The 23,304-nt window shown below is 41.5% G+C and overlaps 1 protein-coding gene across 1 annotated transcript in view; it reads left to right on the forward strand.

Annotated features, from left to right (window-relative positions):
• Window positions 1–23,304, forward strand: part of c23h8orf34 (chromosome 23 C8orf34 homolog) — a 119,643-nt gene that overhangs the window by 10,435 nt on the left and 85,904 nt on the right. The window contains exons 2-6 of the mRNA XM_067378734.1: window positions 5,962–6,106; window positions 6,192–6,323; window positions 10,364–10,492; window positions 11,154–11,182; window positions 11,802–11,965. Coding sequence (XP_067234835.1) covers window positions 5,962–6,106; window positions 6,192–6,323; window positions 10,364–10,492; window positions 11,154–11,182; window positions 11,802–11,965 — 599 coding nt within the window. The remainder of the gene's footprint in view (window positions 1–5,961; window positions 6,107–6,191; window positions 6,324–10,363; window positions 10,493–11,153; window positions 11,183–11,801; window positions 11,966–23,304) is intronic.

Raw genomic sequence — 23,304 nt, forward strand, 5'->3', positions numbered from 1 at the left:
CAATCATTAATTAATTGCTTAATTATCTCATTAACTTTAACTCTCCTTTAGTGTTATTTTAACACTATTTAGAGAGGGACCATATGTACTCTGAGCAGAGTTGATTTAACTCTGGAGATTTTGCTGTGCAGTATCTGCTTTCATCATGACTCATGATAGTTCATCCGAAAACACTCATGGACTCAGATGAAGGAAGACAGTTCAAAGATGCTAACAGAACAGAAGATATCTAGAGAATTTGTGTCAGCAAGTGCAAGGATAATATGCTTAATGGATGTTGTTTCAACATTTAGCTGCAGTTTTACGTTATAAACAAATAGTCCTTACTGTCCAGCTGAATGTTTCTGGTAACACAATTTATATTATTATTTAAAAAATAATTTGTGGAAAGGAAATCATAATCACATCCTGCAATGAAGATTGTTACAATATTCAAGAAATGTTATAAGTGCTGCTGAAATAACAGTTTACATTTAGTCAGTTTGTCACAAAGCATGTGACACATAAAAACCTGTTTATGTTTTGCACTGTTTCCGCTCTCTATTAGTTGTCATGGTTATTCATTTGATTTCATAATTATGTTCAGGTGTGTGTGAGTCTCATTATCTCGACTACTTAAGTTTGTGTGTGGTGGTCGGGTTTTGTCTGTGATACCAGCTGTTTTCTCTGTTTGGATTTATCTGCCTGTGGATTTATTACTGCCTTATCGTCATCATTGTATTTGTGTGTATTCTAACAGCACAGCTCTGTGACACAGTTAGCATAAAGTTAAATAAATTATTTGATTTTTATTTAGCTATATGTATAGATCACTTTTGATCAATTTAATGCTTCCTTGCCGAATAAAAGTTAGGTTAATGTTTAAAACAACAAAGGAATGGTTTAGTTAAACTGATCACAACTGAAATTACTTTAAGTTTATTCATCATACTGGAAATGGAAGGTACAAGTTGAGCACATTGCATTATGGGATGCAGTATTCTTCGTATCCTGCACATTTTGGCAGATGTAGTAGATCACCTGGATGTTTTATGAATAAAAATGTACTTACAGTATTGCTGTAGTATGGGGTCACTGGATGTTATTCCAAACTTTCTTTGACATAGATGGACAATGGCTGAAGGAAGGGTTTTGGAGATGTGGTCCACAAGTGCTTGTACTTTAAAGCTAGCCCTGAACTTGGCTTGCAGTCAGTTTGTCTATTAGAGAGGCTGAGATTGCCTCCCCCTGCCAATTTCCCCAGTCTGTCAGTATGATCGAGAGAACCTGTGTTTCTCCATCCTGATGATCTAAGAAAATCTACTGAGAAGCTTATTTCTGTGCAGGGATTGTGACCTAAATTTGAGTATGTCTCCAGGCTCTCCATCATACAGTATCTTATTTACTGTAAGTCCTTTTCTCACTGGCTGTGACTTCCAACCTTATCATCGCCATGTTGATGTCTGTATTAAAGAGGTCAGTAAAGTAAGCAGGGAAAACCCTTTTCCGATAGCATCGAATAGTTTACGTTCTTGAAATGAGTTTGTGCTAATCCACACCGTGCTTTCCTGTTTACCACAAGGGCAATTACTCAAAGGGGAGCCTGGGGTAGTTAACACAGCCCTGCTCAATTTACTTCCTGCTAAACCCACAAATTACAGCTCTCTTTTATGTACCCCCTGTTGCTAAGTTAGTTTAATTACCCAACAAGGCTTATGTGTCGTAATTACCGCATTTATATTTACCATCTTGTTGATTTGTGATTGTCTGGCTTGTAACACAGAACTGACTCTTTGTTTTGTGGGACTACACTTAAAGCTCAGAATGGTAAAAGTTGTTTTTTATTTGTGAAAACTAAATATGATGCTCCTTATGAGGGACCCTGTTTCTAAAATATGTCTAGAAGACTAATGTGTGATATCATAGACATGTTTTTGTTTCAATTTTAAAAAAATTAAATATAAATATTAAATTATTTAATTATTAAAGTTAAAGTATTTAAATTAAAATATTAAAGTGTTTAAATATTAAAGTATATTATAGTAATTTAATATACTTTAAAGAATTTGTTCACTTTCAAATTAAAATTTCCTGATAATTTACTCACCTCCATGTCATCCAAGATGTCAATGTCTTTCTTTCTTCAGTTGAAAAAAAATTAAGGTTTTTGATAAACATTCCAGGGTTTTTCTCCATATAGTGGACTTCAATGGCCTCCACTGTTGAAGGTCAAAATTACAGTTTCATTGCAGCTTTAAAGAGCTCCACACGATCCCAGACGAGGAATAAGTGTCTTATCTAGAGAAAGCATCACTCATTTTCAAAATTGTTTTTTTTTAATTTTATACATTTTATTCTTCAGATTTCCACCATCTTTTGCATATTTGAACCCTTTACAGCAGTGACTGAATGATTTTGAGATCCGACTTTTCACACTGAGGACAATAGAGGGACTCAAACACAACTATTAAAAAAGGTTCAAACATTCACTGATGCTCCAGAAGGAAACATGATGCATTAATAGACGGCACTACCATGAGCGATGGTTTCTCTAGATAAAACCCTTATTTCTCATCTGGGATCGTGTAGAGCTCTTTGAAGCTGCACTGAAACTGTAATTTTGACCTTCAACCGTTTGGAGGCCACTGAAGTCCACTATATGGAGAAAAATCCTGGAATGTTTTCATCAAAAACCTTTATTTGTTTTCTACTGAAGAAAGAAAGACATGGACATCTTGGATGATATAGGGTTGAGTAAATTATCAGGGAATTTTAATTCTGAAGTGAACTAATCCTTTAATGTAATACTTAGTTAAGTATTTTTGTATTATTTTCAGGTTTTACTAAATTAATTTTTATAAAACATTTTTATTTGATTATCTAGAAAATATTTACCTTCTTTTAATTTAACAGTGTATTTTTGTACCCAATTAGTTTTCATTTTTTATAGTTTAGACTAAAGCAATCTCATGACTTCCAAACAGAAAGTATGAAACCGTAAAGATGTCAAATTCTGTAAACATAAAAATCACATAATTAAACATTTTGTATAATGTTTTAAATTCTAAAATCTTATTTTCCACAGATCCACAAGCACCTCTGTTTGGCCCATTTGGGGCCCCTGGACCCTAGTTTGAAAAATCTCGCACTGCGTCCGAAATCAAATAAATCTCTACTATATGTGAAAAACAGTACACCAGCAGAGTAGTATTTCTGCATACTTCGTAGTAAACAGTAGGCAAAAAATACCCAGAACACCTACTACTTCCGCTGAGATTCTGAAGTTTGCATCCATCCTGATGAACACTTTACTATCCCCTGAGGCCATGGGAGAGAAATTGTGAATGGCAGTGAAGCGATGCAACTGGCGCTAGGTCACGTGACATGTAACAACATGGCTTATGTAGTATGTCTGAATTTCATTCATACTACCCATATTCATTAGAGTTCCACTGATGTATCAACTGCCAATACATATTGGCCAATTTTTGATCAATTTCAAACCATCGGCATATCGGCAATAGCATGAAAAGGCAGATATAACAAACCAATGGTTTGTATAAAGTTGTATAATGTCTGTTGCACAATCCAACATTATTCTCTGGTTAAAATAATTACCAAGGGCTCGACAATAAGGATCGCCCGGGGTCAGCGTGAATGATGTTTAAAGGGATAGTTCACCCAAAAATGAAAATTTGATGTTTATCTGCTTACCCCCAGGGCATCCAAGATGTAGGTGACTTTGTTTCTTCAGTAGAACACAAATGATGATTTTTAACTCCAACCTTTGCAGTCTGTCAGCCGTATAATGGGTGTCAATAGGAACTCCATCTATAAGAGTAAAAAAAAGACGACAAACAAATCCAAATGAAACCCTGCGGCTCATGATGACACATTGATGTCCTAAGACACGAAATGATTGGTTTGTGTGAGAAACCGAACAGTATTTATATCATTTTTTACCTCTAAAACACCACTATGTCCAACTGCGTTCAGCATCTGGTTAGTTTTTGGGTGAACTTTCCCTTTAAGACTTTCGACAGGACTGTCGCTGTCCCGATCAGGCCAGTACTGCATCTTCACAAAAGTTTATTTGCACATGTTTTTAAACCTTGCAAATTGAAATATTCAAGTGCAAGTAAACGCAAAAGTCAATTCTACTCAATGTGTGTTTTAGACAGATACTGATTTTGAGTTCTCTTTCACTTCTTTTAATTCACACAAAATTTTATCAAAATGCCCTTCTCGTCGAGTATCCTTGTAAACACAGTCGGTTATGTCTTAAATGAACATAAACAGAAATAACAGACTTGTGTACCAGTATATTGGATCTGTACAGCTCTTAAAGTGACAGCAGCCTAATATCCCTGCTGCGCTGCTGTTTGTGTTTTTAATGTTAATTGAAAAAAAACAAACAAAAAAACTCACTACCCTTGATTAAATAACTTTTGTAACTTTGATAAGGATTAATGTATTTTTAATTTTTACAATGAAGAATATATTTTAAATTTGATTATGTACTGTTAGACCTGAAAACAAGCACTGTTTATTTCATATGTTGTATTTATGTTGGCCTATTGAATGTTAAATGGATCAAATGCTCAATAGAATTATTTTAAGATGCAGCAATAAACTAGCTAGTAATACCCTAATGCATGCGTTGCTGATTTAAAACATCATCAAAACACTAATCTGTTTTAATGACAAAAACAAGAGAGCAAGTGACAAAATATCATAATTGGCCTATAGTTTTTTTTAAAGGGATACTCCACCGTTTTTTCATATTAAACTATGTTATTCCCTTAACTAAGACGAGTTGATACATACCTCTCTCGTCTCAGTGAGAAGCTACAGCAGAGAAGCTACCAAACACCTCCACGTTTTCCCTATTTAAATACAGTTACTCGAGTAGTGTACTCGACCTAGGACGGTGACACAAAACAAAACGTTGCGCTTTTCTAAGCGTGTAAAATGGATAACTATATTGTATGGCGGAATACCATAGCAAGTGCTCGGGAGCACTTTGACTTGGCGCAGTAATATCTTCAATATCTTCCCCCGCTCCCTCTCCTGTAAAAGTCATAGAAAGTCACGTTGGTTCTATTGACGGAAATGAGAGGGAGGAGGAGAGGGAGCGGGGGCCGGTGAGAGGACTTTTCACGAGTGAAGATATTACTGCGCCAAGTCAAAGTGCTCCTGAGCACTTGCTATGGTATTCCACCATACAATATAGTTATCCATTTTACACGCTTAGAAAAGCGCAACGTTTTGTTTTGTGTCACCGTCCTAGGTCGAGTTACACTACTCGAGTAACTGTATTTAAATAGGGAAAACGTGGAGGTGTTCGGTAGCTTCTCTGCTTGGCCCCTATTGAATGAACTGTGCTGAGCTAACGTTAAGTGCTAACAAAGTTTCGCCGCAAGACAGAGCGATTTAGTGCACGCACTGAGACGAGAGAGGTAGGCTATGTATCAACTCGTCTTAATTAAGGGAATAACATAGTTTAATATGAAAAAACGGTGGAGTATCCCTTTAATGCATCCCTAATATTCATAGAGCATACTGTTTTAAGTTCAAATTCAAATAGTATGCGATTTCGGGCAAACTCTTGGCTTAGAAAACGTATCCAAATAAGGCTTGATGCTTTTTAAATGTAATTTTGATGATGCCTACCAGCAATTTTTAATTTTTTTTTGTACATCTCATTTTTAGTGTTGCACAATGAAGAGCCTCCAACAATAGCCTCCAGCAATATCCTCCTGCATGCTATAGCTCATTCAATGCTCAAAATCAGTGTGAGAATATTTCCCTGACCAATTACCTAATTAGTTTTCCTGATGCTGAAAGCTGGACAACGCTGCTGATTCAGTTTGGGCACAACGCAAGCCTGCTTGACAATGTACTACTTTAGCACAAGTTCTCTGGCATTTGCTCACATTTTGTATGTCTGTTCTCTAAACACTCTTTGTTTGGCTCTGATAGGAGATGATGACCAAGCTGATAACTGAGACACCAGACCACCCCATTCCGTTCCTCATTGGCCATCTGCAAACCAAGCAGGAGAGCCCCGGCAGGATTCAGAGGACCCTGTCGGGGTCTGCTGCATTGTGGGCTGAGAGCTCCTCAGGTGGGTATAGTTCAACATCCTTCAAGCTGTTTTGCACATAGTGAACATGAAGATCACTACCAGTTTTTTCCATCTCTCTCCATAGAATACAAAGGCACACGGCGGGACTCTAGGGGTAATGAAAAACCCTGGCAGATCCATCCCAAGAAGCCCAAGAAATCAAAGAGTGACCTGGCTGTGTCCAACATTTCCCCACCCTCTCCCGAGTCTAAATCATGTGAGTCCCGCTGCAATAGAGAAGCTAGCGTCATTACATCAGTTTTATGTGATTTGGTTGGCTGTTAATCTGAGATCAGCCATGCATTTTCAGAGATCAGAAATAGAGGAGACTGCCTGTACATTAGCGAACAATGATGACTTCTATCTTTAGATAGTGCTATTATGGAGGCCATCAGCATGAGCTCTGAGTTATACATATTGCTGAGGGAGCAACTCGTATCAGAGTCTTTAATAATTTAATATGATGCTCTGGTACTGACAGCGGTTCTATTTCTGCCTGAGTGGAGGCTGTTGGCCAGTTTTGGGGAAGTGGTACGAAGGAAGATGGTGAATGTGTATAACCCCATTTCCAGCTGACTTACTTAGATGGTTTTCACATCAGTGAGTTTGTAAAACCCTCTAATTGTGTTTGTACATTTGTTTTTGTACTTTAATACGGAGCCCCACACATGATATGCAGGGAAAAAATAGTAGGCTAAATCATGAGCACTATTTCCTAATTCATTCTGTCGATGTACTGAATCGTCTGCATGATTTACTATTTTGTTCCCTTGACTTATAAATGATGCGCATGATTTATAAATCCAGGGAACGAAATAGTAAATTGTGCCCACGATTTAGTAAATCGTGGGCATGTACTTTAATGTTTAAATTAAATTAAAATTTCATTTCTTTATTCATTTATTCACCCTCATATCATTCTGAACATTTCTGCTCTTTTCTTTAAAACAAAAGTAATGGAGACACTGATCCAAAAAGGACAAAAAGAGGGAGGGAAAGGCCCAAAATTAAATTATTTGAGGGAAAGGCCCATAATTAAATCATTATTAATAAATTTTGTGCACTTTTGTGAAGTCATTGTACATTTATATATGCAATCTTATGCAGAAAATGACTAACCCTATAAAGCCTGCTGTATCATACTGGATAAGCACATTTCTAAGGCCTCTAAATTATCAACAGGATTAAAACTTTGCTGAAAAATCTACTCCATGCCTTTTGTCATCTGATTGATGGTTTATATTTTTTCTTACATTTTTAGCAAGTAAAAGGCCTTTTAGTCTTATTCTTATTCAGGTTGTTTTGCTGTGAAATCTTTACTGATATTTATAGAAAACATAGTAAACATAACTTAAAGAATAACTTTTATATTGTTTGCAATATTTCTAGATGAACACTTACTGACTGAAGCAACTTAGGTTTACTTGATTATCCTGACATTACTTTTGTTTAGAAAAATCATGTTAAAATGTGAGTATTCAATACATCAGGCTTTTAAAGGGTTAGTTCACCCAAAAATGAAAATTTTGTCATTAATTACTCACCCTCATGTCGTTCCATACCCCTAAGACCTTCGTTCATCTTTGGAACACAAATTAAGATATTTTTGGTATCTGAACCACACGTCATTGCACCTTTTGAGGTCCAGAAAAGTAGTAAAAACATGGTTAAATTAGACACCGTTAATACAGTGGTTTAACCTTAATGTTATGAAGCGACGAGAATACTTTTTGTGCACAAAGAACAAAACAAAAATAACAACTTTTTTCAACAATTTGAACCATTGTCATGCGTAGTGAACTCAGTACACTGCTTCCGTGTTTACGTCCGAACGCCGACTTGTTATTGGCTGGCTCCTGTGTCAGCATCACATGCTTGTGTCGTGCTGATCACGTGTTCACCTTTTGGCCAATACTGAGTCGACGTTCAGACGTAAACACAGAGTTCACGATGTATGACAATGGTGCAAATAGTTGAAGAAAGTAGTTGTTTTGGTTTTATTTTTTGAACACAAAAAGTATTCTCATCGCATTAAAGTTAACATTAAAGTTGAACCACTTTAGTCACGTTGTCTATTTTAACCATTTTTTTTACTACTTTTCTGGACCTCAAAAGGTACAATGACATTGCTACCTATGTGTGGTTAAGATACCAGATACTTAATTTGTGTTCTGAAGATGAACGAAGGTCTTACAGGTGTGGAACGACATGAGGGTGAGTATTTAATGACAGAAATTTCATTTTTGGGTGAAATAACCCTTTAACTAACAATTTTTTTGTACAACTCTCATTCATCATTTTGATTGTTTTGCTCATGTTATATTGATTTTTCTGACTATTACTTTATATGTCAGGCTATACAGCATTAATAACCAAAAAGAAAAAGGTCATCTAAACTTCCTAAATTCCTTTTATTGAAGTAGAACCGTATTATTTCATTTAATATTTTATGCAGGTTTGTGTTTTTATAATGAGAATTTGGTTGTACATTTAAATGAGCTTCTTGTTGTCAAGTTTTGATGTTCGCAAGTGCATATGAGATTTGAGAGCTCCAGTAAATTTTGCTTCTTCTTTTGCATAGATTATTCATTTAACATCTTTCAAGTGCCAGCTACGTTTGAAAAACGTAGGCTTTTGGTTTCCAGGCAGTGATATTTTACATAATGAGTCCAGAGGTTACTCTGAAGCACATGCAATATAAACAAAGTGTAATTTACACATGGAAACACACTGCAGTGTGTATAGTAGCTCTCATTTTTATGCTCATACATAACTTGGAAAAGAAATCTGTGCTTCCCAAGCAACAAATCACACAGGACACTTCTGACTTTGACATGCATTTGTCACGATTCTATCATGGTTTTATGCTAATCAAGCTTATGCATATAAGCACAGTTCTTAAGAAACCAGAATACTCATTTCAGAACAGTCCAAATGATCTCCCAGATCATAATAACATTCACTAATTGGTTGTTCTGGGTATCCAGCGTCCAGCTTTAGTGCTGTGCCGCTTGATAGCAGAAGCTAATGAGCTGTTTTGTTCTGTTACCTGAAATAACCTGTACTGTAACTGTGTCATGGAGTTATACTATTTATCTAAAACGTTTTTTGTGTGTGAGATGGAAATGCAACTCTTACTGCATGCCATATTATTGCTTGCGCACAGTATTTTTTTCCCCACATAGTTAAAGCAATTAGAGAGGCTTGGGGAATGTGTTTTGGAGGTGGATGGGAAAACACCATGCACAAAAAACATTTGCAAAACATGCACTGCACTGAAAGCAAATGCCTCTGAGTCACAGCAGTAGCAAACACATTTAGCTTGATTTTGTGAGCACTTTAAATTATTCAGTGTTACACTTTTTGCTGCAAGTGCTCTTAGTCAGACTCCCAGAGATATTGTGATTTTTTATTTTTTTTTTTTTTTTTGCACTGGCTATGCACCGCTTAAAAATAGTACCATTTACAGTAGTACTTTTTTCGCAAACAGTTTTCAAGAGTCTATGGATGATGGACAAAGTAAAATTTCTTTAAATTGCTCAGCAGCTGCTCAAGTCTTGATAGTGACTACTACTGTTGAGAGACCTCTTGTTTATTTGTGATGTGATTGTGTATTTGTGATGTGATTGTGTATATTTTTAGTTTTCCTTAGGTGTTAGTTTTACCAGGTTTTTTGGTAGTCACCAAACTCAGTACATTGTGTTAGCATATTGTTCTCATTAAGCCAGACAACTTTCTAATTTACAGTCATTAGCTCCGACCAACAGATATTTTGGTTTGAATGCGCATTTATTTTTTTATTTTTTTATAATCAGGCTCTGAGTTTTTATGTACTCCTCGTAGGGGCTTCATGAAATGATGCTAAATTGCGAACGATTATAAGACATTTCGAACAGTGTTGCCATGGTGAGAGATTAAAGTAATGACAAAAAAGGGAAACAGGAATATCATGTAAAATCATTGTTTGATTTAAATTAAATTTTAAAAATTAAGCCACCCGGGTGGCTTTGGCACCAGGGCTTGGGCCCGTCATCGCTGCTTGCAGCCATATTTGTTTTTGCTGTAAAGTCACACTGAATGGGGAAAAAACAGGGGTTTTCTTTATCTGATCGCATGCCTGTTAAAACACAAAGTTAAAATATTGTGCACAAAAATGACTCAGCTGTTACAGTACATTGTGAATTTAATGTTTGAACAGTACATGAGGGATGTTTGGCTTTAATTTTTTGAAAGCATTTTATTTGTCTTATGTTGCAGTGCCTCGTTCAATACTGCGTCCTACCTGGGACTGGAGGACTAAACCTGAGAGTCGAGACTTTAATGAGCTCAATCACATACTGCAGGAGAGCAAGAAGCTTGGCAAAGCGCTGGAGAATCTGTCCCGCAGTGAGTGAACCAACAACTATCCAGTGCAATACAGCAATGGAAGGCCAATTCACACTGCATGGACCGACACCAACAGACGGCAACAGACAACAGACCCCTGTCGGCATCTGTTGCCATCTCTTGGCTCTCGATTTTGCAGATTGAACATGTTGAACATGGTCTTGGAATGATTGAGAAGTGACGTACTGTAATCTGGTGATTGTCGCCGTTGGTCGGCATCTGTCAGTGCAGTGTGAATTGGCCTTTAAGGAATAAACTGAATATTGTTATTTGCTGTTGAAGCATTATTTATACCTAGCTTTTGGAATTTATACATTTATTATAAATATTTTAATAAACTCATTGTGTTGCAGCTAAAGGTTCTCAACTGGTGGGTTACTACCCCATGGAGTCTCAGTATCTCACAGCGGGAAGAAAACAGCCCAAAAGCAAATAATAAAATACTGTATAGCTAACTATAAATATACTAAATAAATAGGCTTATCAGCTACATAATAATAATTTAAAAAAATACTAAAACTTCAAGAAAATACTTTCCAGACAACATTAAATGGCCTTCACTGTGTTGGGAGTCCCGAAAACCAGTTGAGAACCTCTAATTTAGAGTGTCCAATAAACTAATCTCTAATGGCATTGATCTGTGAATTATTTCCTTTGCCAGGCATTGCTGTTTCTGATGACTTTGACCTGGTATGATGCTTATTATTTATTTTTATCTTGTATGCTGTCTTGCACTAATGGAAATTAAATATTGTAATGGATTTGTTTAGGAGATGAAAAAAGAAGCTTAGTTTGATTGTAGATTGTGTGAAGACTCAAATAGAAATAAAATTTAAAAAAAAAAATGAAGAGAGAACCAAGCTAAAACATCTGCCTAGTCATATTTCGCTGAATACAGTACAGTTTTTAAACTTTAATAACCTGTGTGGTTTTGGCCATTTGCCCAGGCTTCCCTCTGTTCCCAATTTGGCTTTTAAATGAATATTAAAACATTTAGCTATTAATGCAAATGAATTTCTTCCTCTTCTACCATTATAGAGGACGTTTTCTCATGCTGATAAACTACGGCAAACGTGTAATGTCAAAGCTGAATTTTTATTACTGCTCACCATGCATGTCCTCCATTATTAAAATCTATTCACTGTAAAAATGACTAGCCACACATAATGAGTCATATTTCAACATCAGCCCTTTAATTATCACCTCTGTAATTGATAACTTATTTGCATAACCACAAATTGTTTTGTTTACGTCTCCGCCTATTCCTCTCTCCTTTTCTGCTCTTCACACATTGGCCTTCCTTTGAAAGGACCCTCGGACGTATAACTCCGCACTGAGGCCTCGGGTGGTGGGTGAGTGGGTGGGCCGTGAGGAGGAAGATTCTGACCCCCTTGCAGCTGAGATGCTTCAGCCCCCCATCCCAAGAGCCAAAACTGAGGGTTGGGCAAGCAAAGACAACAGTCCTGTTGGAAGGTGAGCGACACCTAAAAATTGATGGAGTAGATAACAAAACAACATCTGCATACAAATTATACTAAACTCTTATGTTACGTAAAACGTATGACTTACTGGTGATACAGTATTTTTAGTAGGTGATACTTGGAAAACTGTCCAAGCTGCTCTTTTTTTCATACAAAAGAAATGAATAATGATCATCCTAATAAGAAAGGATCTAATTTTAAAAGCAAGATTTGCAGTGAATAACAACTAAAAGTTTGTTTAAAGGTGCCGTAGAATGGAAAATTGAATTTACCTTGGCACAGTTGAATAACAAGAGTTCAGTACATGGAAATGACATACAGTGAGTCTCAAACACCATTGTTTCCTCCTTCTTGTGTAAATCTCATTTGTTTAAAAGACCTCCGAAGAACAGGCGAATCTCATCATAACACTGACTGTTACGCAACAGTCGGGATCATTAATATGTACGCTCCCAATATTTGCATATGCCAGCTCATGTTCAAGCCATTACCAGACCTGCCAACATGTACGCATTTTGCGTACCAAGTACGCATTTTGACCTCAAAGTATGCTGGTACGATTTGTCACTCTATACTACGCAAAAACCCGGTGAGTCCTCTGTGCGCGCGTAGTACTCAAATCCAGCAAAAGAAAGAGTTTGACCAATCATATCGCTGGGTTCATTTCCCCAAATAGCAAGCGGGGATGATTGACAAATGCATACGGCCTATCAATAAAAAGAGACTGCAAATCGACAGCAACACAAAATCCTGCGCAATCCTCCTTCCACTCTTGCAGTCTCAGTGACTGAATTCTCAGGCGAGGACAGCAGCAGTCACGGTACTTCTGACTCCCTGAGGTAAACGGGTATAAAATGCTCAAATAATGTTGAACAACAAATCTAAATAAAATTGAAATCGCTATATGGCTTAGTGATTGTGAAAGTGCTGTGATTTGTATACTGACTGACAAGAGCGAGTCTGGAGAAACAGGCGTTTATTTATTTATTCTCAGTGTTGAGAAACGTATAGCCTACATGTGTTGCGTTATTGTGTTAATACTAGTGGTGGCCCGTTAACGGCGTTAACGTGCTGCGTTAACGCGAGACTCTTATCGGGCGATTAAAAAAAATATCGCGGTTAATATATTCTCAAATTGGGGTTGGGAGCTGGGTCTATACTACACAAGCTATGATGACTGTCACCTTGATATTTTAGCGCGGATGTATACCTAGTCGCAAAGACCCGCCCCCCTTAGTTACGGTTGCTTTGTCCGACAAGCTGTGGCGCTGTAACGCGCCACACACAGTGATTAATGCATCACGGAGCAAAGAGGACACTGACGTGCACGTCGACAGACAAGACAGAGCAGGTAACTTATGATATAGTCCCAGCTTTAATACTGTGTAGTTTTTTAAGAAATTCAAACAATAAAACCTGTTTTCTTTAATGTGTCGTGACCATGGTCGTGACATATTGCTGTAGCGCCTCAGCTCAAGAGGCTCATAAACCGATCATCTCTTACTACGAGTCCATTTATAGCAGCAAATAACCATGAATGAACATGAGAATCAATGTTGTTTCAAACGCGGAAAGATGTCAATATACAAAATATAATATACAAAAGTTTAACTCCACCGAGGTTAATCTTCTAACTCCTATCTGCTTTGTCGGACAAAATGGCGGATTACTTTTAGTCATTTGCTGCGTCCCAATTCGCCTACTTATACGCCCTAAAAGTATGTAACGTACTCTTTCTGTGAACAAAAAGTACTTACTTTTGAGTGTGTAGCAAAAGAGTAGACAAGCTTTGGGACATACTATCACGTCATACAATTGCGTCTTTGCTCTCTGTCGCATCCAGTCACCGTAAACTGCCCTGTCAATCATCTTACATCCTCCACATTTAATTTAGCTAATTTCCTATCGTATCGGAGAGAAATGCAGCACGTTGATCTGCAGCCGCGAGTCTTTCATGTGGAGAACTCTCCTCATATTAATGCATAATGATGCATTTAAAAGTTAATGGCCAATCAGATCTTTATAAAAGTCCACATTTGCAGATGAAAAATAACACATATAACATTAAATAAATATTTTCTATCCGTTTGAACTGATTATTAGTCACTCAAACAACCTCACAACGTCGATCGTGCATATTCGCCATGTTTTGTATTTTTTAACACTTTTTACTCGTGTTTGTAGTTCTGAACTGAATCCTCATACAATGCGCAATGGGTTGTGGGCAATATTAGCCTTTATAGTGTGCACGGATCCACACTTCGAAAATCTACCGGAAATAGTGGACCATCCGGGGACTTTTGGCATACTCTTTTCAACATACTATGCTTTGGGACACACTTATTTTAATCTCACATACTATTTAGGATGGATAGTATGGACATTGGGACGCAGGGACAATTTGGGTATCTCACATATTCCGAATGTCTTCGGCAGAATTCAAATGAGCCATTTTAATCTAGATTAATTTTGGAATTAATCTAGATTAATCTAGATTAAAAAAATTAATCTATGCCCACCTCTAGTTAATACTAACTAAAGTACCTAATTATGTTACATAGCCTACTTATTTTTTATGAAAACTAGCACATTAGTTACTTATGCATTTAAAAGCACCGTTGTCTCAGTGCTGCGCGAGCTCTCTCTCATACACACAAACGCGCGCGAGCACAGACAGGGAAGATCATTGTAAAATGAAAATTGCCGTGGTTTAAAATTTGTTCTTGCTTGTGTTATTTTTTTTGTCAGAAAACATTTTTAATTATCCACCCGTGTTTTTAAGATTTGGTAAATGGCGGACTCTTTAGTTAACACAACCCCTCGTTATATAACTAACTTCTTTATATTCTTGAATACTCGATTCGTTTTGCCCTTATGGGTCCTGTCTATTCACTGTTTACTGTTTTCTATAAATATGTTTGTATTGGCTAACCTTTAATCAGCGAATTTTTGTCTTGTTCAAATACAGCATGTTACAAATAGATACCTTTTTTCTGTGGGATTTAGTATATCCAATATTATTTCAATATCCAAATATTTTAGCATATTTGGATATTGGAATAATAAATTAAGTATTTTAAATGAATCACATGTAAACTCAATGTTTACTCTTTTCTAAGGGTTTCTTAATTTTAGACTAGTTTTCATTACAAAACCTGTGTAAAGGACTCAACTATCAGGTTAGTTGTATGTAAATAGAGCCTACTTGAAATTGCAAACAAAAATGTTTAGTCCATATTAAATATGTGAATGTGATTCACTTGTGGTTGTCAGTTTGTATAAGCACACATTATGCAATGCAATATTAAGCATGAATAAAAAAATGCTTTTGAGCAGGTGTAGTGAAATTTTTAATTGTGTCAAATTATAAAACTTTAACAGTCAAAATTAGATTAACGAAGATGGGTGTGTGTTTGTGCTTTGTGTATTGTATTCTCAAAAATATAAAAAAATATATGACCCCTCCCCCCCCCCAAAAAAAAAAAACCCATTTCCTGTCCCGTCAAACTGGTACTCGAAAATTTTTTCCAAGGTTGGCAGGTCTGCATTACACAAGGGCAGAACGTCTGGATGTGCACAGCTGAATCATCAGACTAGGTAAGCAAGCAAGGACAAAAGCGAAAAATGGCAGATGGAGCAATAATAACGGACATGATCCATGATTACATGATATTTTTAGTGATATTTGTAAATTTTCTTTCTAAATGTTTCGTTAGCATGTTGCTAATGTACTGTTAAATGTGGTTAAAGTTACCATCATTTCTTACTGTATTCACGGAGACAAGACTGTCAATATTTTCATTTTTAAACACTTGCAGTCTGTATAAACAACTTCATTCTTTATAAATCTCTCCTACATGTGTGTAATGTTAGCTTTAGCCACGGAGCACTATCAAACTCATTCAGAATCAAATGTAAACATCCAAATAAATACCATTCTTACGCGATTAGACATGCTGCATGATGAACACTTTGTAAAGATCCATTTTGAGCGTTATATTAGCTGTGTGAACTTTGTTTATGCTGTTTAAGGCAGTCGCAAGCTCGGGGGCGGGGAGCACAAGAATTTAAAGGGGCTGCGCGCTGAATCGGCGCATGTTTAATGATGCCTCAAAATAGGCAGCTAAAAAAATGACTAAAAAAAATATCTATGGGGTATTTTGAGCTGAAACTTCACAGACACATTCAGGGGACACCTTAGACTTATATTACATCTTTTGAAAACGCGTTCTACGGCACCTTTAAGCTATTATATTGGATTATTTTTATGATACTTTATGGTGGAATTTGTCCTTTTGGAGCTTGACAGCCAGTTTCACTGAATTTAAAGTGATAGTTCACCCAAAAATGAAAAATCTGTCATCATTTACTCACCCTCATGTTGTTCCAAGCTCGTAAGACTTTTGTTCATCTTCGAAATACAAATAAAGACATTTTTATGAAATTGGAGCGATTTCTGTCCCTCCATTGACAGTCTACGCAACGTCTCGGTTACAAAGGTAACCCTCGTTCCCTGAAGGAGGGAACGGAGACGTACGTCGGACAGACCGACGAATAGGAATCTCGCTAGAGAGGCCAATCTACTTCGAGTGTAACTAAACGAGCCAATGCACATTGGCATGCAATCATATGCATCAGCTGCTCGCCTCGCAGCGCGGGTATATAATGAGCAGCAGGTGCGTTGCATCTTCAGGTTTTCGCTGAGGAGCCGAACCGGATAGGCGGCAGCATCAGCGGGGTACAGCGACTGTGGCGACGGGACGTACGTCTCCGTTCCCTCCTTCAGGGAACGAGGGTTACCTTTGTAACCGAGACGTTCCCATTCAGTCGGTCACGTTTCGACGTACGTCGGACAGACCGACGAATAGGAATCCCTACCAAAGCGCCACAGGAGCTGCCCCCTTCCAGCGCTCTGTTGCAAGCCACCTGAACCCCCTTGCCCGAGGATGGTGGGACAGGGCTAACACAGAGAGAGTCGATCACTGCTGTTCCCCAAAACCCATTCAGTGAGACTATTGGATAACGCTGGGAAAGCGTACCCTTCGCTGGGAAAGGAACGCTGCGGAAGCCACATCCTTCCCCGAAGGAGTTATGTGGAGAAGTACATATGGACTAACCCTGTAGGGCTGTGCTACATATGGAAGAGCTGGGGTGACTCCAACCCGATGAAGGGTAGGTTCTCCCAGAGGGAAAGACACGGGCTTCGTTTAGGAGCAACCGTGGAACCAACCATATGGGATCCCCGTAGGGTCACACATATGGAACCCAGCCTAAACCCGGTTCTCAAGGATACAACGGAGTATAGGCCTGGCGCCAGACGCTCCGCCACGTCGGCTGCCGAAGGGATATCGGAGGACTCGACAGGGTCTGCCTTGTAGGGACTCTCTGGAGAAAAGAAGCGCATGTAGCGCAGCAAGCCGACACTAAGCCGGGGCCTCTCCGTGCCTCTGACCTGTGGCGAGAACATGGGAGGAGACCGGCTCGACACGAAGGCTATAGTATCTAGCGAACGTGTTAGGTGTCGCCCAGCCCGCAGCTCTACAAATGTCTGTCAGCGAGGCGCCACGAGCCAGCGCCCAGGAGGATGCGACACCTCTCGTGGAGTGAGCATGCAACCTGAGCGGGCAGGGCACACCCTGAGCTTGGTAAGCCAGGGCGATGGCATCCACTATCCAGTGGGCCATCCTCTGCTTGGAGACAGCCTTTCCCTTCTGCTGGGAAAGCAGCAGTAGTATGGACTTTTGAGGGTGGAGGGGGGACAGCCTACGCTCCAACCCTACTGCAAGAAGGAAAGCACGACTCTGATCGAGCATCTTCGGGGGTCATCCCGGCGAGAAGAGCACCACTCGACGAACAGGTTCCACTTTGGAGGCGTAAGCACGTCTCGTAGACAGTGCACGTGCCGAAGTGATGGTGTTAAGTACCTCAGGGGGTAAGTCACCTAGAACCTCCGCATCCCGTCCAAGGGACCAGACATGGAGTTTCCAGAGGTCTGGACGCGGGTGCCAAAGAGTGCCCCGTCTCTGAGAAAGAAGGTCTTTCCTCAGAGGGATGGGCCAGGGAGGGGCTGTAGCGAGGAGTGAGAGTTCTGGGAACCAGGTCCGGTTGGGCCAGTAAGGCGCAACTAACAAGACCTGCTCCTCGTCCTCCTGACTTTGCACAGGGTCTGTGCAAGTAGGCTCACTGGGGGAAACGCATATTTGCGCAGGCCCCGGGGCCAGCTGTGAGCCAGTGCATCTGTCCCGAGTGTCCCCTCGGTCAGAGAGTAAAACAACTGGCAGTGGGAGGTTTCTGGTGAGGCAAACAGGTCTACCTGAGCCTTTCCGAATTCTCTCCAGATCAGCTGAACCACCTGGGGGTGGAGTCGCCACTCTCCTGGCAGCGCAGCTCGTGATAGCTCGTCGGCCACACGGTTGAGCACACCGGAGACATGAATGGCGCGAAGCGACCTCAGATGCTTCCGACTCCACAGGAGGAGATGGCGGGCGAGTTGTGACATGCGACGGGAGCGTAGACCACCTTGACGGTTGATGTACGCAACGGTCGCAGTGTTGTCCATACGGACCAGTACATGCTTGCCCTGAAGCAGGCCTTTGAGGCGGCTCAGAGCAAGGCGTACTGCCAGCAACTCGAGGCAATTGATGTGCCAATGCAGATGGGGTCCCGTCCAAACCCCTGAGACTGCATGCCCGTATTACGTGGCACCCCAGCCGGTGGCAGAAGCATCTGTGAACACCACAGCATGCCGGGACACCTGTTCTAGGGGCACTCCTGCCCGAAGAAACAAGGGGTCCGACCACGGACTGAAGGTTCGGCGGCACTCCTGAGTGATTGGCACCCGGAATGTGCCGCGCTGCCACGCCCATCTCGGGACTCGGCCGTGAAGCCAGTGCTGAAGCGGTCTCATATGAAGCAGACCGAGCGGTGTTACAGCCGCAGCAGCCGCCATATGCCCCAGGAGCCTCTGAAAGAACTTCAGTGGGACCGCTGTCCTGCCATTGAATGTATTCAGGCAGTTCAACACTGACCGAGCACGTTCCTCTGTGAGGCGTGCTATCTGCTCGACCGAATCCAACTCCATACCGAGAAAAGAGATCCTCTGCACCGGGGCGAGTTTGCTCTTTTCCCAGTTGACCTGAAGCCCCAACTGGCTGAGGTGTCTGAGCACCAAATCCCTGAGTTTGCACAACTGATCCCGGGACTGTGCTAGAATGAGCCAGTCGTCGAGATAGTTGAGAATGCGAACACCCCGTTCTCTCATGGGAACAAGGGCTCCCTCCACGACTTTCGTGGAGACGCGGGGAGACAGGGCCAGCCCGAAGGGTAGGACTCTGTACTGATATGCTCGACCTTCGAACGCGAATCTCAGGAATGGCCTGTGTCGCGGAAGAATTGAAACATGGAAGTACGCGTCCTTCAGGTCAATCGCTGCAAACCAATCTCGGGGACGGATGCACTCGAAAATGCGTTTCTGCGTGAGCATTTTGAATGGTAGCTTGTGGAGGCTCCGATTCAAAACTCGCAGGTCCAAGATTGGTCGTAACCCGCCGCTTTTCCTGGGTACAATGAAGTAGGGGCTGTAGAACCCCGACCTCAAATCGGCTGGAGGGACCGGCTCTATCGCGTCCTTCGCCAGTAGGACTGCGATCTCCGCACGCAGGACAGGGGCATCGGCATCTTTCACTGTAGTGAAGAGGACGTCCCTGAACTTGGGGGGGGGGAGCCGGGCGAACTGAATCGCAAAGCCGACCCTGATGGTCCGAAGGAGCCAGCGAGACGGACTGGGGAGCGCTAACCCGGCTCGCAGAGACCGTACAAGCAGGACCAAAGGGACCACCGGTGTACCCGCAGCAGGGCAGCGAGGTGGAACCCAGGGACGCGGCTCGGGGGGCTCTCTTTGTGAGGGCGGCCCGAAGCGGCGTCACAGTGTGCTAGGCAACACTTACCTGGCTCCACGGATGGACAGAGGGAGCAGTCGAGGCTTTGGCTGCCCGCTGCTCGCTGCTGTCCGCTGGCGACAGAAGAGGGGGATGAGAGTGGTGAGGTTTTTCTCCTCCCACTGCTCTCCAAACCCTCTTCAGACCTGGAAATGGAGGAACTGCTCTTTAAAATTTGGGTACCGCTGCCTCTTGGGTCAGTGGCGGAACAGAAACAAACCCAATAAAGGATTTACCACCTGGCCCTCCTCCAGGGGTGGAAGAGCAGCCCCACCCATCTCTGGGTCACCCGTCTCAGGGGTGATTCTCACCAACCAGTTAAACAGCTGCAGAGACGGGAGGCGTCATCTCCCCGCAATGGATACAGCAGAGCCTGCTGGGCCGGAGTTTCTTGCAGGGGACGACACCCTTGGCGACGAGCAGACTGAGGGGCGGCCCAAGAGGAACTCAATGGTTTGTCATGGGAAGCTCCCTATCCGCTACTAACTGAGGAGAACCGCAGGGCTCAGTCCTCGACAGTGTCACCGAAAGGCCACCTCGTAAGATGGGAGCATTGAGAAAGCATTTAGCTTGACAACCTCTCACACCTCACAAGGTAAGCCAGGGGGCACTTCTGGACCACGGAGGTGGACATCGTCTGGCTGAGGGCCTGCGCCGTGACTTTGATCACGGTTAGTCAACAAGCGCAGCTCAACCCCAGCACAGAACTACCCTCATGCAAAAAGAGTGCCTTGGCCTCACATGCAGGGTGGGTGTGGTCTGTGTACAGCCACCCCATCCAAGAGGGTAGTGAGAGAGGAAAAACTTATGCAGATTGGCACCTTTGGCATTCCATATTTATGGCACCAATATACCCCCATACTGCCAAGTTTTCCATGCACATCTGGAAGACCCAGGAAAGCATGGCTGTAAACTCTGAATCTGAGTCAGCATAAGCACACACCATTACAGTGGGCAGCGTCACCCTCATTTCCAGAGCATAACAGCACTCTCTCCGATGCTGCAATCGACGTCTGTCCCTCAGCTGGAGCTCTGAATGAAATGCTAGGTTCCCCTATGAAAAGGACCAGCAATCCAATCCAGAAACTGCACAGCTTGCAATGCGCTAGAGAGGGAGGGGCCCTAGGGGTTGGTTCCCCGAAGGAACCCCTCAACCTCATGTCACCCAAGCCATATCAGCAAAGTAGACCTCTTCTGGTGCACCAGAGAGGGCGCTACAATGGAGATTACGCAAGGGAACCGCGCATCTAGAGCGCCGAGCGAGCGCTGGGTTGCCGTGACAACCCGCGCTGCAGCCCGGCAGCTCGACGGCACACGACACGCAGAGGAGCGAGAGGTTTGCTCTCGCTGATCTCCGCGGTCTCCCAGAGTGTCGGGCAGAGCCGCGGCTGTGCTTTTACACACAAGCGGCAGCTGGCCAACAACAGAGGGGACTCAAGCTTCCCGGAGAAAGAAGAGTCACGACCGGCGTGTCGACGTGATCATGTTCTCATATGAAAACATGAACACCCACGAACATCATTTCAGCACGCGCCCAGACATGCGAAACGGTGATCGTGGCCGTCAGTGAGGACAGGAACGATCGCATCCAGAAACACAAGTAGGATGTCGTCTTTAAAAAGACGCGAATCTACTTGTGTAAGCTCTTTCAGGACTTTACTCTTTTAGAAGTGCTGAAGCACGCAGGGGAACGGCCACCGCAACACAGACAGGGATTGTGTGCAGCCTGTCATGTGCTTTCTCTCTCTTTGAAGGCGCTCACTCTTACCAGCCGTAAAAACGGCTTTTCAGCGCTCAAAAGCGCACCGTACCGGCCGTGAGAACAGCCTTCTGACGCTGTCAAACAGCTATTTGCTCAAAAACGGCAAACGAAACCGAAAAAGAGAGGACGTCGACCCCGCTGCTGTGCTGTTCGCCCGCACTCGGAAAAAAAGAGAAGTTCAACCAAAAGCTTGACTCGTCTTCTAGCAGACACTCGCTTGCAGAGAACAGGAACAACACCGTTCGGCTCCGAAGCGAAAAGCTGAAGATGCAACGCACCTGCTGCTCATTATATACCTGCGCTGCGAGGCGAGCAGCTGATGCATATGATTGCATGCCAATGTGCATTGGCTCGTTTAGTTACACTCGAAGTAGATTGGCCTCTCTAGCGAGATTCCTATTCGTCGGTCTGTCCGACGTACGTCGAACGTGACCGACTGAATGGGAACTGCCACTTTGACTCTTCAAAAAGTTCAAAAAGAGATCATAAAACTAATCCATATGAATTGTGCAGTTTAGTCCAAATTTTCTGAAGAGACATGATTGCTTTATATGATGAACAGATTTGATTTAGGCTTTTATTCACATATGAACATTCATCAATGCTCACATCGGTTATGGTAAATGGAAGCTCAATCATGCTTGCTTGATCTGCAAGAACCAATGAGGTTCATTTTAGTGTGTTACACAGCACGTTTGAGCTTCTACAAGTCTATAAATGCCAGTGGAGGGACAGAAATCTCTCAGATTTAATTTAACAGATCTTCATTTGTGTTGTGAAGATGAACAAAAGTCTTTTGGGTTTGGAATGACATGAGGGTGAGTAAATGATGACAATTTTTTTTTCATGAACTAAATCTTTTAAGAGATTGAGCTAACCCTTTTGAGAGATGTATTTGTATAGCGGCTTTTCCACCGAAATGACCTAGAACAATTTGTCCCAGTAATTTTTTTCCCCCAGACCTGTTGCTGCCTGCGTTTCCATCGAGGTCTGAAATACCATAAAGATTAAGTCAAGTGACATAGGACTGTGCGCAACTTTCCAGTTCTCACTGGATTTCGCCCTCTGCATTTAAGCTTAATAAAGCCTGAACCTTGTCGTCTGTCCATTAGTCATATTTTTTTAAACTCCATTGTTGATTCGAATAGCAAACAACTCTTACTGCACACACCACAACAGACTTTAAAAAATGGTGGTTGAAATAAAATGCTGCGCGTCAACCAATCAAAATGCTGTGTGAACTCAACCAATCAGCATGTTCAGCGCCCAAGTCCCACCCCCAAAAGTTCCTGAACTTTGAAAAAATACTACCTCGTGAGCAGGGACTTTCTGAAGGGCAAATTTTTACCCGGAACTTTATTTAAACCCTAAGTTTCTGCTGTCGAAATACACCAATACCACAAAGTCCCTAGTTCCTGGGGAAAGTTCCTGTGGTGGAAATTTTGCTTATAAATGTGTGTTTCTCTGCATTTTACTTGCTCTTTCCAAGTTGTTGTATGAAAAGATTATGATATCCCATCACATTCTTATTTGTTCTAGAAGATAAGGAAATGTATTTACATAAAACGTAGCATAATAATATGAGCCAGAGTTTAACAAAGCATGTTTGGGAAGATGTTCTTTGAATGTTTA

Source organism: Chanodichthys erythropterus, chromosome 23, assembly GCF_024489055.1.
Source record: "Chanodichthys erythropterus isolate Z2021 chromosome 23, ASM2448905v1, whole genome shotgun sequence".
Classification (NCBI taxonomy): domain Eukaryota; kingdom Metazoa; phylum Chordata; class Actinopteri; order Cypriniformes; family Xenocyprididae; genus Chanodichthys; species Chanodichthys erythropterus.